This window comes from Vulpes lagopus, chromosome 5 (genome assembly GCF_018345385.1).
Source record: "Vulpes lagopus strain Blue_001 chromosome 5, ASM1834538v1, whole genome shotgun sequence".
NCBI lineage: Eukaryota > Metazoa > Chordata > Mammalia > Carnivora > Canidae > Vulpes > Vulpes lagopus.
In genome coordinates, this window is record NC_054828.1 from 113,097,941 (window position 1) to 113,115,591 (window position 17,651).

The 17,651-nt window shown below is 48.8% G+C and overlaps 1 protein-coding gene across 4 annotated transcripts in view; it reads left to right on the top strand.

The window, feature by feature from the left end:
* The first annotated feature begins 3,485 nt into the window (after positions 1-3,485).
* OTOF (otoferlin) overlaps positions 3,486-17,651 on the top strand; it is a 95,850-nt gene continuing 81,684 nt past the window's right edge. For all 4 annotated transcript variants that reach the window (XM_041755249.1, XM_041755247.1, XM_041755250.1 and 1 more), the window contains exon 1: positions 3,486-3,564. In XM_041755249.1, coding sequence (XP_041611183.1) covers positions 3,486-3,564 — 79 coding nt within the window. The remainder of the gene's footprint in view (positions 3,565-17,651) is intronic.

The following is a 17,651-nucleotide window of genomic DNA, read 5'->3' on the forward strand; positions in this document are numbered from 1 at the left end:
GCCCCCCGCCCCGGTCCGCTGCAGGCCTCGCCCACCCCGCCTGGGGCGCCCTGGCTTCGAGGCGGAGCAGAAAGCAGCAGCCCCATCGCCGCCCCGCTCCAGGAGCCCAGGAGGCCGCAGGGACCCCAGGAGCCAGCGCTCGGGCACCCCAGTCCCCCAAGGAGATTGTCTTCATTGCTCTCTCACCTCTCCCTGGGAGCTTTCTTCTCACCTCGTCCTGCCCGGCAAACTACTCTACAAGAGTGGTTTATAAGTAAGGGGCAAAAAACAAACCCTGGAAAGGTCTGGGTGTGTGATTTACACCTGTCCCCAGTTCTGAAGTCCAGTCCACAAGGTTAGCTGGTTTGCACCCCAACTGGGGATAGTGGAGATCCCACTATACGGGGGTCACCGGGGGGTCCCCCCGTGAGGTTTTCTTGTAATGATGCCTCCCTCCTGTAACTGGTGCCCCCACATCCCATTTCTCCAGTGACCCTCATCTCAGCCCTGGTCTTTAACTGGGGTGTGAGAGAGTGGTGGCAGCCTCCAAAGGCAACGTGTTCTTTGCCACTTGGAGCCAAACCTGCCTCCCAGCTCCCTGGCAGCAGTGCTAGTATCAGTGAGAGCCCCCTGCAGTTTATCCTCGGCCTTCACAGTTTGGCTCAAATCCTGTCGGAGGAGAGGTGTTATCTTCACAGTTTGACTCTGTGAATGGCAGCTGATGAAGACCATAGACACTAATGAGCTTGCAGGATGCTTTTGCCACCAGAATTCTCAAAAGGCTTCCTCTGACAGTTAACAGTGGAAGCCACAGGCTTCCAAGAGGTGCAGGAAGCAGGAAAACAGGCCTAGGGAGGAAAAGGATCTGAAGGGGAATGAGTGGTTGCGGGCCAGGCGGAAGGACTCTCCATCACGCCTTCAAACCGCAGAGAGATCTGTGTATTTCTAAATTCTCCATGCAGAATATAAGCAATAATAAGAAAAATGATTGTAAAAGTTGTAAAAGAACAACACTCAGTTCAGGTGTACTATACTCCAGGAAGGAATCCTTGCCCCTCGCCCCCACCAACGTCAAGTGCCCACTCCCCCCTCATCATGAGTTCCCAGCTGACTGTGCCCCTGAACCTGGCACCTTGTGTTCCAGTGAATATCTTTTTTTTTTTCCAGTGAATATCTTCTGCTTGAGGTCCAATACTGTATCACACTCACCTCGGAATTCCTCGCACCTGGTACTAGGAGTTAGTATAAGCTTGTTGAATAAATTTTATAAGTAAGAATTACAGAAATGGATGATAGTAGGGAGAGTGGAAATTAAAAAGTGAGATCTGGCTTCGGTTTCAGAAGGGTCAAGCTGGTTCAGCTAAGGGGTGCTATGTGTTGGCAGGGTGGAATTACTACCAATTTATCAGTATAGAAACTTGACCTTCAGCCAAGCTCAATGTCTTGTTTAGGGCAAGTTCATGGGCTTTCTCCTAAAAATGCACAGGCCTCGTGAAATTCACCCCCCCATAAGAGAGAACCACCAGAGGGCCTAGGGAGGAGATGAATCTTTTTTCCTGTTTTCAAGTGCCACCATACCTTACAAATAAAGATCACCTATGACCTCATTTATGGAACATGCGAGTTAATTTAGATTTTTTTTTAAAGAGACATTAAACTTACTGGTTTGAAAATTTTTTGGACATTCATCTGTATTCAATAAATACAATATACTAAAATGCTCTTTGCTTCAATGTGGTTAGATAGAAGTGAGAAAGGAGAGCAGGAATTGAGGAAGGAAAGGAGAGAAGGAAATAGAAATAGAAAAGAAATAGAAAAAGGAGACAACGTTGCAAGGAAACGTCCAGAAGGAGGCTCCTGTGACATCCTGCAGGTCACTGGACTATAGAATTCGAAGGAAGTAACCTCTTGTTAGCATGCTGTGAAATTTTAATATTTCCCTTTTTAAAACTTTAACTCTGTTCCAGCTAGGTCACCAAGCTCACCCCTTATCTTGTCAACCTTCATTGGGTATCCTTCTATATACACAGGATTCCATGTGAGGCTCTAGGGAGCAAAAATGCAGGAAACCAGGGTCTCCCCATCATAAGAATGAAGCAGTGAGATGAGAGGGTAAAGGCAGCTGGGTGAAGGTGTGTGGGTGCAGAGGTACTTTCAGGATTAGACACCAGTTGGGCTGAGTCCAGGCAAGAAGGCTTTGGTGGGGTAAGAGCATTCCGTGCAGGGCTAACAGCAAGAGCAAGGGTGCAGAGGGCCTACAGAGGCTCCAGGTTCAGGAATCTTGGTCCTTTTCCCTATAATCCCCAGGGTCCCTTTCTCCATAAGCTCCTCCCAGGGTATGTTGCTGGAAGACAGGGCAGTTCTTTTTTGGTCCTGGGAAATTTTGCCAGATATCCCTTCCCCACACCCCCTAACCTCAGCAGCCGATTGCACACGAGGCCTGACAGTCCTACTCCAGTGAGGCTCACTGGCCCAGGCTTCTCCATCCCTAGGCCCCAGGATGGGGCGATGGGGTGAGGTTGGTGTCCTAGACCTTAAGAATTGTCCTTAGTAGAACATAAGACTCTGAGGTCTTCAAGACTGGGCATCTCCCCTCATGCTTAGCCTGGCTCTTGAGCTCCCCTCAAGTAGCACCCCATCTTCTCAGACCCAAGGATCCCAAAGCAGGAGGTCAGGATCCCACCTTTCGGAGGTTCAATGTCCACACTAGCAGATGGGGAAAGGACATCTCCTCTTTCTCTTAGGGCTTCCATTTCTGACAGCAGCCACCAGGCACAGCCTTCATGTTGTCTGGCAGATGTTTATTTTTCAGCTTAGGGGGATCCCTGGGTTGCAATCTCTGTGTTCCACAGTGGGTCTCAGCCAGGCCTGGCCCATGCACGTTCCCTAGTGGCAACCTTGACTGAGGAGGGGGGCGCGAATCACCTCGAAACACCAGTGCGACAGCCCAGCTCCCTGCGCACACAGATGGTGAAGCTCCCGGTCCCTCCCCCACAGCGGGAGGTGGGTGTCCTGGCCCCACGCCCACACCTTGGGCACTTGTGCCTGTGCCCCCTGCCCACCCCTGGTGGCGGAACTGGCCGAGGGCGCAAGGGAGCGCTGCAGAGAGGTGGGCAGGAGCGCCTGCTCCAGGGGCTGGAGAACGCATCTCGCGTCTCGGAGACTGGGCAGGGCTTCATCTGGGAGCCGGCGGCTGCTGAATAATGAATTCCGACTGGGAGCCCGCACTCCCAGGCTGCAGGCGGGGCGCTCAGCACGCGCGCACACACCCCACATACACGCTGGGCTGACGCCTGGGACGGCCGCTGGCCCGGCCGTGAGGCTCTGGAACCGCTGCAAGGAGGGCTCGCGGGCTCCGGGTGCCCGGGTCCGTGGGCCGCTTGGACGGGGGCGCGGAGGAGGCGGCGGCGCGGAGAGGGGAGGCGTGAGAGCGGGAGCCCAGCCCCGCCGCGCTCCCCCCTTCCCGGCCGCTCCCGCCCGGCCGTGTCCGGGCTCCCCACACCGGCATGGCTCTGCTTGTCCACCTCAAGACGGTCTCGGAGCTGCGGGGCAGGGGCGACAGGATCGCCAAAGTGACTTTCCGAGGTAGGGAACCCCCTGTCGTAGGGGGACCCCAGCTCTGGGCTGGCGGGGATAAGGCAGGGCAGGGAGGATGGATGGGAAAAGTTCTGGCAGGGTGGGGGCCACGAGGCTTTTCGTGAGCAGCCATCTGCCCCTGGCCTGACAGGTGGTTGTGAGTTCCTGAAAATCGGGGTCCCCGTGTTGCCGTGTCTGCGTCTGTGTCTGTCCCTCCCTGCACTTGCCAATGCGCCATGTGCCTGGTGGCGTGCAGAGTCCTCTGCCTGCAGGGGGGCCTGGGGAGGTAGAAGTCAGGACCCCACCTCTGAGGTCGGGGTCCCAGGGCTAAGAGGGCCTCCACTCCCTCTCCCTCCAGAAGATTTCCTTGGACACAGGGTGGGGGTGGGCTCTGCAGACTGGAAGCCCCAGTATGGCTCCTAGAAACCAGGCAGCCAGTAGCTCTCTGGTTGAGGATACTATTGGCTTCTTGCAGATCTGTTGGTGGGCAGGGATCCTTTGGGCTCCACTGACCTTCCCTCTGTCAACTCTCTTCCTATCGTCCTCCCCACTCGTGCATCCAGCAGCCACATACTATGATCTCTGACCAAGGCTGGGGGCTGAGCATGACCCAGGCTCTGTCTTTGAGGAGCCCACATCCAGGGGGACAGAAGGACCAGTGGGGAGGCATGCAGGACAGGTGCATGATATGATGAGGATGGGGACAAGGCAGCACACGAGCCACAGAAGCAGCACCTGACCCAGGCTGGGGCAGGATGGTCAAGGAAGGCTTCCTGGAGGAGGTAGCACCTCAGCTGAAACCCAAGGGACTAGCAGGAGAGAGCAAGGTGAGGAGGTGAGGGCAGAGCTGGTGCAAGGGACAGGATGCTCAAGGCTGGGAGAGGAGTTGGGACATGGAACAAGGAATAGACAGATGATCCACGAGGCTGGAGTCCAGAGTGAGTACAGAAACCGAGGCAGGAGAGACAGGCATACCAGGGAAGCAAGGCTGCCTTCATCCTGAGGACGGTGGGCAGGCCCTGAGGGTTTTAAGTAGAAAAAAGTAAGGCCAGGTTTACCTGTGCTGATTGCCCACCCAGCTCTGCCTCTGCTGGCCACACAGCCCAGCCCTCTGGGCCAGAAGCATCTCTGGTGGCCTTTAAGCAACGTCCAGGCACTCCTCACTAGACATGGCCTTCCCAGAGACAGGATGAGGATGGGGGGATGGGGAGGAGCTGAGAGGACCCCACCAGATTAAAGAGTGAAGTGAGCATCGGGCCCAGGCTGCATGCACATCCACACCTGGGTTCGGAGGGAGAGGGGAGACCAGGGACAGCAGCCCTGGTGCCCACATCGCCCCTCAGCTGGACTGGCTCTGGCTGGAGGCTCAGGTTGTCCATACTGTGGCCTGTTGTGCATAGAATTGGCAGGGGTGCAGGGGATCGCAGTGTCCCTGCTGGCAGGTGGGGGAGGAAGGGGTGAGCAGGCTGCCTGTTGCTTCCCACACTAGCCCAAGGATGGCTTTGTCTGCAGCACTCTGGATCTCTGTGTGCCACCTGCTGGCTTTAGAAAAAGCAAGTGTGTCCTTTCATCTGTGAAACGTGTCCCCATGTTCCAGATAGCACAGTACTTGGCTGTTTAGCTACAGATTACTATGATAGGACAGTTCCTGGCTGCACAAAACCAGTCACATTTGCAGGCAGAGAAACCAAGGCCCCGTTGTAAAGAGATCCACAAGGCAGTAGTGGCGGGGCTGAGGCACAAAACCTCCTCTCCCCCCTCTCCCCCCCAGTCCTGGCTGCTCAATCCTGCAAGCCCTTTATCTCTTCCTGGTCAGCTGGGAGTGAGCACCCTATCTGATGCCCACCTTTTTCTTTGAGCACTGGGGCCAGCCCTCCAGCCTCAACTGAACACACAAGAATTTGCCTCTTTGCAACCTGAGCCTCCTAGACTGAGTGGAGAGATCCACTTCCAAAGCTCTATACCTGCAGCTGGTGGCCCCAGACAGAGCTCTGGGGAAGGAGTTGGACCTTAGGAATAGGCCTATGGCAAGCAGATTTCCAGAAAGAGTCCTTTGTAACAACCAGAGATGCCTCAACCATTCATCTGCTGAGCCAGCAGCTGACAACCAGAGATACTCCAAAAGACCAACATTAACAACAATTCAGAGGAACCCACCCATTCCAGAATGTTCCACAGCAGTTCCTCACATCCACAACCACTGATGACCAAGAAAACAGCTGCAGGGGGAAATGGGAAACTGGTGAAGAGTGAGAGGGAGGTGCTGGCCGAGAGTTCCCCTAATCCCTTGAGTGAAGTTCATGACAGTTTGGGTGAGGGAGCCCTAGTGAGTTGTGCCTATTGGCAGTGGCCCATGCAGACCAGACTAGCTGGTTGAAATAAGCTTGACCTTATGTGCTGTGCCATCCAGGACACTTAGAGAAGAGCCCTATAGGTCTGGTGGAAAAGCTCTAGACATGGAGTCAGAAACCCTGGGTCCTACCTGGGTCCCGCCAGTCACTTCACCTCGATAGTCCTCATCTTTAAAATGGGCATGTGGATAACATCCACTTCAACGGGTTATTTCAGTGAAATAATAGGCATTGGAGTTTGAGGAAAGAGCATTCAGATGACTGATGTATCTGGGAGGCACCCATTCCACTTCTTCCTGGGGAAGCTGCTGGCTCCTGAACCATCTTCTCTCTAGCCCAACTTCCTAAGGGGAGAGGAGAGCATGTCTGGGGGCTTCCTGACCTGTGTCAGGAGCAAGCAACTCGAGCCTGTCCTCTGCTCTGGAGGGACCCCCTGGCTAAGATGTTCCTCAGGACCCAAGCCTGAAGCAGACCATCCCTGAGACCCCTGTCCCCATGGAGGCTGGACACCTACCAGCTGTGTCCCTGGTCACCCCTCTCTTCCTGCCACGGAGTCAGCTGGCCACCCACCCTCAGGCTCACACCATGCTCACCACCCAGCTCCATCTTCAGCTCTTAGCTCTTACCCAAAGGCCACTCTTAACCTCATCCTACCCTAATTCATTCACTCCCTGAATGTGCTAATATTTGTGGACAGGCCTAGGACCCTCGGGGTGAAGACACATTGAGTCAGACAGGAGACACTGGAAGGCCTGGCCCCCCAGTCCTAGTCATGCACACAGACCCCAGAGTCTCAGAGCCTCGGCTTCCCACGAGCAAGATGAGACTGTGGTCCCCATTTAACTGAGACTCCTACCAGTCAGAAACTGGAGTGGGCTGTCTGGAAAGGAGCCATCTCAATGGCAGGTCACTACTCAAAGAGAAGCAGTATTCCCCTAGCACTTGTCCTTCTTCAACCTGCTAAAATAGTTCTCAGCATCATGAGAACCAGGGTGGGAGAGCCTGTAAGTTCCTCTAGCCCAACCTCTATCTGGTGCTCAGCCCACTGGAACCTGGGAAGAACCTGGACGGTCAGGGAAGTAGCCACAGGCTGTCTGGGGCCAGCCCCGTGATCTTCCATACTCCCCAACCCTGAGCTTTCCTGCCAAGATACCGGGCTGCAGGATTGGGATGTGAGAGGTGGGCGATGTCTGGAGGCTGGGTCTGATCTCTGAGTAACTCACCTGGCCTGGTGATTGAACCGGAGATAAAGACCTGCTTTTTCAAGGCTTCTCCCTTGGCCCAGAGACTTCTCCTTCCTCCTTTCCCCAGCCCACCCCATGGCATTCCCATAACACTGAATTTCCAGCCATTCCCCAGATACAAGCCCTATATATCTCCAGCCCCTAAGGCATTTATTTTTTTTGCCTGGAACAATCCCCACCCTCCAACTTGAGAACTGCCATCAATTCTGTGCATGTTTCAAGGCCCAGCTCCTCATGTCACCTCCTCTGTGAAGCCTTCCCCCTCCCTTGCAGTACCCTGTGCACACTCCTGCCACAGCTCTGCTAGGCACTTGGTATTTTAGAAATTGCCCCAGTTCTGTATGTTGCACTCATGTCTGAGCACCTTCAAAACAGGGGTCCCACTTTAGCTATCCTCACCTAGCCTCATGCTGAGCCCCAAGCCCTGTCATCAAAATGAATATGACACAGGTATTGAGGTATTTACTCATTAGTGGGTTTTAAATCTTCCACTGTGGCACTGCCATTCTTTGGCTCAGCGTCCCCAAATGTGAGCCTCCTAACCCCATCCCAGTTCTCTATCTGAGGGGATCTGGGACTGGAAGAGGCCTCAGAAATGACGACAAGAACCCTCCATCGACCTCCTGGCCCAGGGGGTCTTCTGGGGCCCCAGAGGGAGGCTGACCTCACCTTTTAGCAAACGCTAGGGAGTCCAGCTCCAGCCCACAGGTCAGAAGTAAGAGGGGCCATATGTGGCCCAAGCCCTTCATAGAACATGCTCTTTCTGAGCACAGCTGCTGTGTACAACACATGGTACAGAGTGTGGCTTAATAGGCAAACCAGGGTCTCATAATGAGATAGGGGAGCAGAGATGTGTGCAGACATAATGGGGAAATGTCATCCAACTCAAGAGGGCCCAGGTGTACCTACGGGTGAGGCCTGTTTAGGGGATGGCAGCTTACTTCTTGCACATGTGGAGATGCAGAGGGGGGGGTTGTTGTGGGAGGTGAGGCAAATGGCGGGGGGCGGGGGGGACCGGAGGCCAGAAGAAGGAAGCCACAGGTTTGGGTGGAACAGAGGCTACTGGGGAGTGGGCAGGGAAGGAGATGAGCCAGGATCCATGGGGCCAGGCGAGAGACTGTATGCTGGGAGGGGATGAGGCCCCAGCCTGGGCACAGGGGACAAGATGCTCCCACTCGTGGCTGTGGGGACCACTCAGATTCCAAATTAGATTACTTTTCCCCATTAAAATGGAGGAGCTCTCCCTCTTGATAAATAGGACTTCTATCTGGAGACTTCTCTGCCATCTCTGGTGAAGGAGGCAGAGTACCCCAGTGCCCCCAGTCTTGCGATGCTCCCAGGATGCCTGGGCCTGTACGTGCACTCTGGCCCAGCCCATACCTCCTCTCCGAGGGGACATGGGTTAGGTGTTGCTCCCTGCAAGGGGGTGGGCATTGCCCCCACGGAAGGGGACAAATGGAGGGGACCCGTAGGCCAGCCTCTGCAACGCACACTGGCTGTGGACTCAGCTCTGTGCTTTCCCTGTGCCTCCCACATCCTCCCCTGTACCCAGCACTCACAGGTCCCTCGCCAGCTGGGGGCGGGGGTGGGCACAGATCTTCTCTGTCTAAAATCCCAGGTGGCAAATGTCCCCCTCTCCCGCCCAGAACAACCCAACACAGGCCTTGGGGAACATGCAGAGCACGCTGAAAGTTCCCCAGGCCTCTCCTGCTTTGATGAGTGTGTTTTCATGTTATGGAAATGACCATAAAATTATCTTCTGCTACAAAGGCCCTCAGCAAAAATGCTGCTGGAAATGTGCTCAAGCATAGACTTGCAAATGATTTCCCTAAATTGCAATGCCTTCCTTGGTTATCTTACCCACCTTTACTCATAACATAAAAGCTACAGCCCTCCCACCTACGCCCATGGCTGGGTCTGATCTCTTTTTTGTTATTAACTTTTTATAATGGAAAGTCTCAAATACATACAAGGGTTGGGAAAATAAGTAGTGCCTTGGCTACCAAGCTTTCCTCATGCATTCTTAACAACCATCAACTCCTGGCCAGTCCTGTCCCATTTGCTCCTCTCCTACTCCCATACACCAAATTATTTGGAAACAAAGCCCAAAAAGCCATACCATTTCATCTGAAAATATTCAGTACATAGCTATAAAAGACAAAGACTCCATTTTTTTGAGCCCACATACATCACTCCTAAAAAAATAATTCCTTAATATTACCAAATATTCAGTAAATGATCAAATTTCTAATTGTCTCATCAACGTCATAAGTTTTTTCCAGTTCATTAAAAGCTACATTTTCATGTGCTTCGTAAATTAAGTATTTTGTCATTCATTCACTGATTCTTTTTTTTTTTAAGATTTTATTTATTTATGATAGACATAGAGAGAGAGAGAGAGAGGCAGAGACACAGGCAGAGGGAGAGGCAGGCTCCATGCTGGGAGCCCGACGTGGGACTCAATCCCGGGGCTCCAGGATCGCGCCCTGGGCCAAAGGCAGGCGTTAAACCACTGAGCCACCCAGGGATCCCATCATTCATTCATTCTTTCATTCATCCAGATAATAATATTCAGTGAGGGCTAGCTATGTGCCACGTGTGATTTTAGGCATTGGGGTGACAACAATAAATTTAAAAGACATGGTCCTTGCCCTCAAGGGGAAGAGAGTCATTGCACAAGTCATCATGAGCAGCATGATGAGTATTTTGAAAAGGGAGGTGCAGGTGCAAGGCAGCATGAGGCCAAGGAAGCCCACTCAGCTGGGGAGGAGGGGGGTCCGGAAGCTGCCCTGAGAGGGCGAGTCAGGATTCATTAGGAAAAGATGGCAGAAGAGCACATGGAAAGGGAGATGGGAGCAAACCAGGGGTACTGGTGCCGCCCAAAGTCAGCTGCCTTGGAGCCAACAAGATGAAGCTGGAATGTGCACAGGGCCCGGGGAGGAGATTTTATTGAGGGGTTACAGAGGATGGGCTGATACTTAAGCTGGAACAAAACCTACAAAAGGCCCCATTCCAGGCAGAAGAGCTAATATCAGTACAGATGTGATGGTGTGGAGTCACATCAAGGGTTTAGGGAACTGGGAGTGCTTACTGAGGGAAGAGTGGGAATGGCATGGAAGGGAGGCTGGGACCAAACACAGAGGCTTTGAACTTCATTTTGTTAGTGAATAGGAGTCAATGATGCTTTTAGAAGGAGAATAGGACAGAGTCACCTGGTTTTGGAAAGGACATTCTAGATATCAGGACCCCAGGCCAGAAGCCCAGGGAGGAAGCTGGGGCAGTGGTACAGGTAGAAGGCTGTGCCTTAATGGAGAGGCTGTGGGTTAGGAGAGAAGGAATGACATTGGTTCAGAGAGGAGTTAGTGAGCCCTGGAGTGGGTAGGGAGCAAGAGGGCAGAATTTCTTACTTGGGTACCAGGAATGGTGGTGAGGCCACTGACAGAGAAGGGGAGCATGCAAGGACAGGCTTGCCTGTCAGTCATTCTAGTGAAAATGTTCTCCAGAATGCCAGAGATCTGGCTTGGTACAGTGAGTGCCCAGGAAGGTGCTGGCACCCAGTGATTTGAGAATCCAGGGGGTAAGAGTAGATCTAGGAGAAGGTGAGATATGTCTGAGTCCTCATAGGGCTGGTTTAGGGTCAAGTGAAAAGGATGATTACATGAAAGGCTTTGCAAATTGTAAAGTACTATGTAAATATAAGGATTATGCTCTTTATCCCAGGGCTGCTCCCGCTGCAGACTTCCGGAGAGACAGGAGTAGAGCAGGTTATGACTCTCAGGGACCCCATGATTCAGGGATTTGGGGAGTGGGCAGAGACTTACTTGACATTCCTTGGGATTCCTGTTGACATCTCAAATACAGCCATGAGATGACGGGGTGAAAACACCGAAGTCACAAAGATGGGCTCCCCCAGGACAGGCAGCAGGGCCAACACGGTGCCTGGCACAGAGCAGCCCTGAAGTAGAGGCGATCACTGAAGGAGCGGGGCCCACAGGTATAGCAGGAACAGTTGCAGTTAGTGGCAGGGGCCATCCTGGCAGCATCAGGCAGCGGTTGCTCCTTGCATTGATGGTTCCAGAAGTATCTCCTGGGACAGAGAATATCATGTGATCATTTTTACCTTCAGCCCTTGTGTACTTCCTGCCTGGACTGATCCACCCTCAAGATAGTGGCTCAACAGTCTTTTCTTTCTACTTTATTTTTTTTTCTCAAAGCAGAAGGGCTCATTGGCTTAGTTGAAAGTTAGTTTCTGCTCACTGGCTACCCCCCCCCCCCAATTCCAAGGTTTAAGATACAATCGGGATGATAGTTTTTTTTTTTTTTTTTAAGATTTTATTTATTCATTAATGAGAGAGAGAGAGGGAGAGAGAGAGGCAGAGACGCAGGCAGAGGAAGAAGCATGCAGGGAGCCCGACGTGGGACTCGATCCCGGATCTCCAGAATCAGGCTCTGGGCTGAAGGTGGTGCTAAACTGCTGAGCCACCCAGGCTGCCCCCGGGATGATAGTGTTAACAATATTTTTACCCCATTTACGAATGTAAAAAGTCACTTTCCTGCCATGTCTTATTATATGTCCAGTGGCTGGCATAGAGCAGGTATTTTGTGGATCACCAGAACCACAAGTTCCTCTAATCTGGCACAGTAATGGGGGAGCTTGAGACCTGCCAGTAGCTGAGTGTGGCTGGCACTGTCCTAGGCTTGAGAGGAAATATCACACTCTCTCTGCTTCAATGCCTGGTCTGAAAAATAGGAACGGGGGCCATCAGTTAGTTCCGTGGCAAAGTAAGAGTTTGAGTGAGCACCTAGAAGAAAGTGGAGGTGTAAGCTGAGGCAAGAGATGTGGTTTATAATCCCTGCCCTGTCCCCTGCCTCTCTGCATAAGTCTGAGTTTCTACTGTGTATACCTGGGTGTTCACAGGTTAGGCAAAGGAGAGATAAATGAATGAAGGTCGAAATTATATTTGAATGAGATTTGTGGAAAATAAAAGGTTTGAAGTAGATGGAGCAATAGGGGAAAGAGAAAGGGCAGCCTTCCCCTCTGAGTGGCCCAGGGACTCTGCATAACCCAAATCTAGCTCTCTGAGTCGCTGGTGATTTTCAGAGAGCACATTATTTAAGGAACATCTTTGGGAGAAAGTGTTATTACAGGAGATAATTACAAACAACTAGACACAAGAATCATTAGGAATATAGAACATTTGACAACACCATCAACCGCCTTGACCTAATTGGCATTTCTAGGACATTTCACCCCAAACTGAAAGATAAACATTCTTCTCAAATGCACATGGAATATTCATCAAGGTAGACCATACACTGGGTGATTAAAGAAGTCTCAGTATACTTCAAATGACTGACATCCTGCAAAGGATGTTCTCTGACTGCTCTAGAATTCTCTTTGAAAGTAGTAACATTAAGAGATCTTTAAAAGCTCCAAATATTTAAAAATTAAACAATACCTTCTTAAATAACCTATGGTCGAAGAATTAAACAAAAGAGAATTTATAAAACATTCCTGCTGAATGATAATGAAAATACATGTCAGCATGTATAGTTTTAAATGTCTACCGCAGAAAGAAAAAAAGTCTAAAATCAGTGATCTAGGTTTCTGTCTTAAGAAGCTACTAAAAGAAGATTAATTAAGCCTAAATCTTAAAAGCATCATGCTAATTGAAATAAGCCAGACATAAAAGGCCACGTATCATATGGATCCATTTATATGACATGCCTCAAATAGACAAACCATAGAGATAGAAAGTAGACTAGTTGTTGCCTGGGACTGGGGCAATGGGGAATGACCGCTAGTGAGTGTGGGCTTCCTTTTGGGATGATACAATATTCTGGAATTAGATAGTGGTAAAGGTTGAACAACTTTTTAAATGTACCAAAATCACTGAATTGAAGACTTTAAGTGGGTAAATTATATGGTTTGCAAATTACATTTCAATAAAGAAAATGTAAGTAAATACAACCAAAAAATATTAGAACCAAGAGAATAAAAAAGGAAATGAGAAAGCCAACAAAACTGAAAGGTGATTCTTTGAAAAAAATTAATAATATAGGTAAATTGTAGCAAGAATGACCAAGAAAAAAAGCAAGAAAATGCAAATTACCAATATCAGAATGAAAAAAGGGATATCATTTCATCAAAAAGAAAATAAAATACCATGAAACTGTATCTCAGTAAGGTTCTACAACTCAGATGAAATGGACAAGTCCCTTGAAAAACACTTTACTAAACTGACACAAAAAGAAATTGAAAATGATAAGAGTCCAAGATCTAATAAAGACATGAAATTAGATATAAAAATGATGTTGATAATGATAATGAGAAAACTGCTTTCATCAATAAAACTTTAGACCTCTATTGCTTCACGGGTGAATTCTAGAAAATGTTTAAGAAAGAAATAATACTAATTTTACACAAACTTTCAGAAAATAGAAAAGAAGGAACACTCCATAACTCATTTTATAATACCAAACCCTGATAAAGATCTTATACAAAAAGAATACTAGAGCCTAATATCCCTCATGAAAAAAGACATAAAAATCCTCAATAAAATATTAGTCAATTGAGTTGCAATCCATGACAGGGATAACGCACCATAACAAGTGAATTTTATCCCAGGAATGCAAGGTTAGTTTAAAATTAGAAAACTAATCAAAGAATTTCACCATATTAACACAATATAAGAGAAAAAACCTCCGACAGGTAAGAAATGCTTTTGACAAAATCCAATACCTATTCATGAGAAGAATGTTCAGCCAACAGGGAAGAGAGGGGATCTTCCTCAATCTGATAAAGGGCAAGTACAAAAAACATCTGGCTAATATCATACTTAATCTTGAAACAAAAAATATTTATACACAGAATATTACTCAACAATAAAAATAAATGAATTACTGTTATATTCAACATGGATAATATAATATAAATATTATATTGACCAAAAGAAGCCAGAAACAAAGAAATACATTCTATATAACACCACTTATATAAAGTTTAAAACAGGCAAAACTAACCTTTGGTAATAGAAATCAGCAGTGATTACTTATAGGGGGTAGAGGCTGAATGGAAAGAGGGGGGCAAGAGACCATCTTGAGAAAACGGAGATGTTCTAAATCCCGATTATATGATTATTACATAGGTATATTCAGTTATTGAAACACGTTTAGTTGTGTGCTTAAGATCTGTGCATGTAAATTTTACCTTGTTAAAAAAAAAAGAGCTGATCACACCTAAAATACCTAAAACTTGAAGAATATGTAGATGAGGAAGAAAATAGTTTCTGATTATATACTACTAAAAATAAGCTAACAAAATGGGATTCACAGTAGAGAAGATCATTTTTATATTTAAGATGTAACTTAAATGTCAAAAGCAAAAACAGTACCCTTTAATGGAATAATGGCCTTTTTTTTTTTATTGGGTGATGAACTAAGTCCCAGGTGTACAAGCACTACCATTTGCTTCATTTTATGGATGAGGAAACTGACAAAGAGAGGTTAACTTCTCCAAGGACACATGGCTAGCAAGGGGTTGAGCTGGGGTTTGAACTTAGTCTGGTCCAAGAGCCTATCACTCTCCTGTGACCTCCTGTGCCTGTAAGGGACTTGACACTTCACTCAGTGTCAGTTTCCAGTTCCAGGGTATAGGTTGGTCCAGGACAATTGCCTCCAGTTTACAGATGATGGCTCTGAGGCTCTGAGGGGTAGCATAGCCAGCTCCAGGCATGAGTACAGGGCGTGATGTTCCTGAAGCTTGTTCTCAGGACATTCTCCTTCACCTTTAGATGGCCCTCCACCCCCACCTTGTGTTCTCTCAGGAACCCAGGACTCCAGGACCCCCCTCCCAGATCTTCCTTCAGTGGACTGCTCCCTAAGGGTCAACCTTTTTCATTTTCCCCTTGACCATCAGAATTCTCCTGTCCTGTATCCTGCTCTTTCAAGGCTCCGTTCTCTGTTCTCACAAACATTTGCTCACACTGTGAGCCTCTAATGGATGTCCTTCTCTCTCCTATCTTCCCAGGGCCAATGCCCCTGCCTCTACCATGTCTTCCTTGATCTGCTAAGATGAGGTCATTTCTCCTTTCCCTAAGTGCTCATGTTATCACACTTTGTTGCATGCCAATGATCCAATTTTGCCTTTGTGTAGGAGCTTTTACATGTCTGACCTATCTATCCATCCCCCTTCTGGATTGTAATAAGCTTCTTCCATCAGTGTCCCAATACAAAATATTTTTGTATAACCCCCATCCTCTCCTCCAGAGCCAAATGGCCACGCTGAAACAGCAGGAGCAGAAGACCCCCTTGCACGTGGGAGGGAACGAATGCACACCAGCTAACAACCCAGGCCCTACATACCTGCCTTTTCTCAAGGTCTGGTTCTAACAAGGTCAACTGTCTGGAAGAGGGAGCTGTTTGGTGCAGACATCACATGTTGTACCCTTAAGTCATGTCACATGAAAGGCTAGTGCTCCATCCTGCAAATGAGACAAGAATTGAGCTGACCTTCTTCTAGAAGGGTAACTATAGGAGGGATATGGTAAATGGTAAATGACATACCAGATACTTCTAGGTAGCTTTGGACTCTTGAGTCCCTTCATCTGGTGTGTCCAATGTCATGGCACTTCTTACGCTCATGAGCTGAGTCAACTCTCCAAACTTCATTTATTGACTCAAGGAGTTTATTCCAAACCCAACAGCTCTGCTGTCCCACCAGCAGCTGCCTCTGAAGGAAGGGGGTGCCATTCAATCTTCCTCATCTGATCTCCTGCTCACTCTGTCCACAAAGCCTCCCTGATGCAAGGAATGGGCTATTTTTCTTTCTTTCGGACCTCTTTCTCAATCTTCTCCGTGGCAAGAAAGGTGATTGGATACTGAGATTTTAAATGGTTTTGTCTGAAAGCCATTAATAATGGAACTGAAATGTCAACACGACTGGTGTTAAGTGGAGAAGATGGCAAGTGGAAATGAACTTGAAAGGAAGACAGGGTTAGGAATACCCATTGATAACTTGGAAGGGATTACAGAAGTCCCCTGGCTCTGTCCTAATGAATACAAAGGACCACCAGAATGATCCCTGCCACTGTTTGCACAAACTCACCTAAAAACCAGCTTTTCAAAAATGCTTAAGGACATTCTGTTTCTGTACAACTGATTTGATTTGGTTTAGCAAATCTTTTTTTTTTTTTTTCTCTAAACATCTAGAGGTAAAATTGAGCTCATCCTGTTTGACAATATTCACCACATTTAAATCCCCAGAGCCTGAGGCAATGAGGTTTTACTGCATTTCGGAACAGAGCCCTGGTGTATAAATTCTGCAGTGGCTAATTTCACTGTATTCTATGTTCTCTGTAACAAGGCTGTAAGAAATAAATAAGCAGGGATGGGTTTGAGGCTCTGAGGCTTTGTGCGCTATGCTGGAGTCCCTCCCTGCCTCCGCCCGGGCTGCCCTGCTTGGTTTTCACTCCAGGAAACCCTTGAACACAGCATATTCAGGAAACCTTGAACACAGCTCATTGTGATCTTTGAGGATTAAGAGGTCTTTGATTATTCAGAGCGGCAGGTCCTTGGGGAAGACCCAGCGCACACATAGGCTCACGTGGTCCCCAGTTTATATTGTGTGTTACCTGTGGGGAAAATCAGAAGAAACTAGGGCACCATCTCTCATGCTTCCCTATCCTCCCCTGGCTGCCCTGGGGTTGGTTGGTGAGATTTTTCTATCATGCTTTTTTGTTTTGTTTTGTCCCTGGCTAGTGCTAAAGAGTCTTTGTTTCCCATCTGTCTCCTTCACATCTGTTTTATGTGTATATGTCTTCTGCTTCATAGCTTCTTCCTCATTATCTGAGATGCAACCCCTTCCCAACACACCCATCCTCCACACACACATACATACACGCACACGGATCTCTACTTACCTCTGACCTCGAACCCCTGGCCTCCCCCTTGTCAGGGGGTAGCTACATGCTTGCTCCTGAGTTCTAAAGATAGGCAGGCCCTGGAGATCTCTGTACCAGCCCTCTTATTATGCTAACGAGAGAACCAAGGCCAGGGGGTGGAAGTGGCTCCCAGGGCATAGAGCCCCATGGCAGTGCAGGATCAGAGGGGGCTCACTCCAGCCTTCCCTGGCCTGGCACTGGCTGGCCATACTGGGGCAGCGTGCACTCCCCTCCCTTGCCCTCTCTGCCAAAATCCTCTCCTGGGTCCCTATCTTATCCATCAGTGACAAACCAAACTAAGCCTCAGAATGGAGCTAAACTCCGCCTTGAGATGGTCCTTCAATGACATGGACCATTGCTTTAAGTCAGTGGGGATTTCAAAGCATTTTTCTCTCAATGACAGTAGTACAGCATGGTCACGGAAAAAACTTCAAACTTCAGCATATACAGTAGAAGGTCAAAGTATCCTGCTTTCAATCTCTTCTTACTCTCCCTAGCCAGAAGTAACCATTTCTAATGGTTTGAGATCATTGTCTATTCACAGATACAAGAATTTGGTT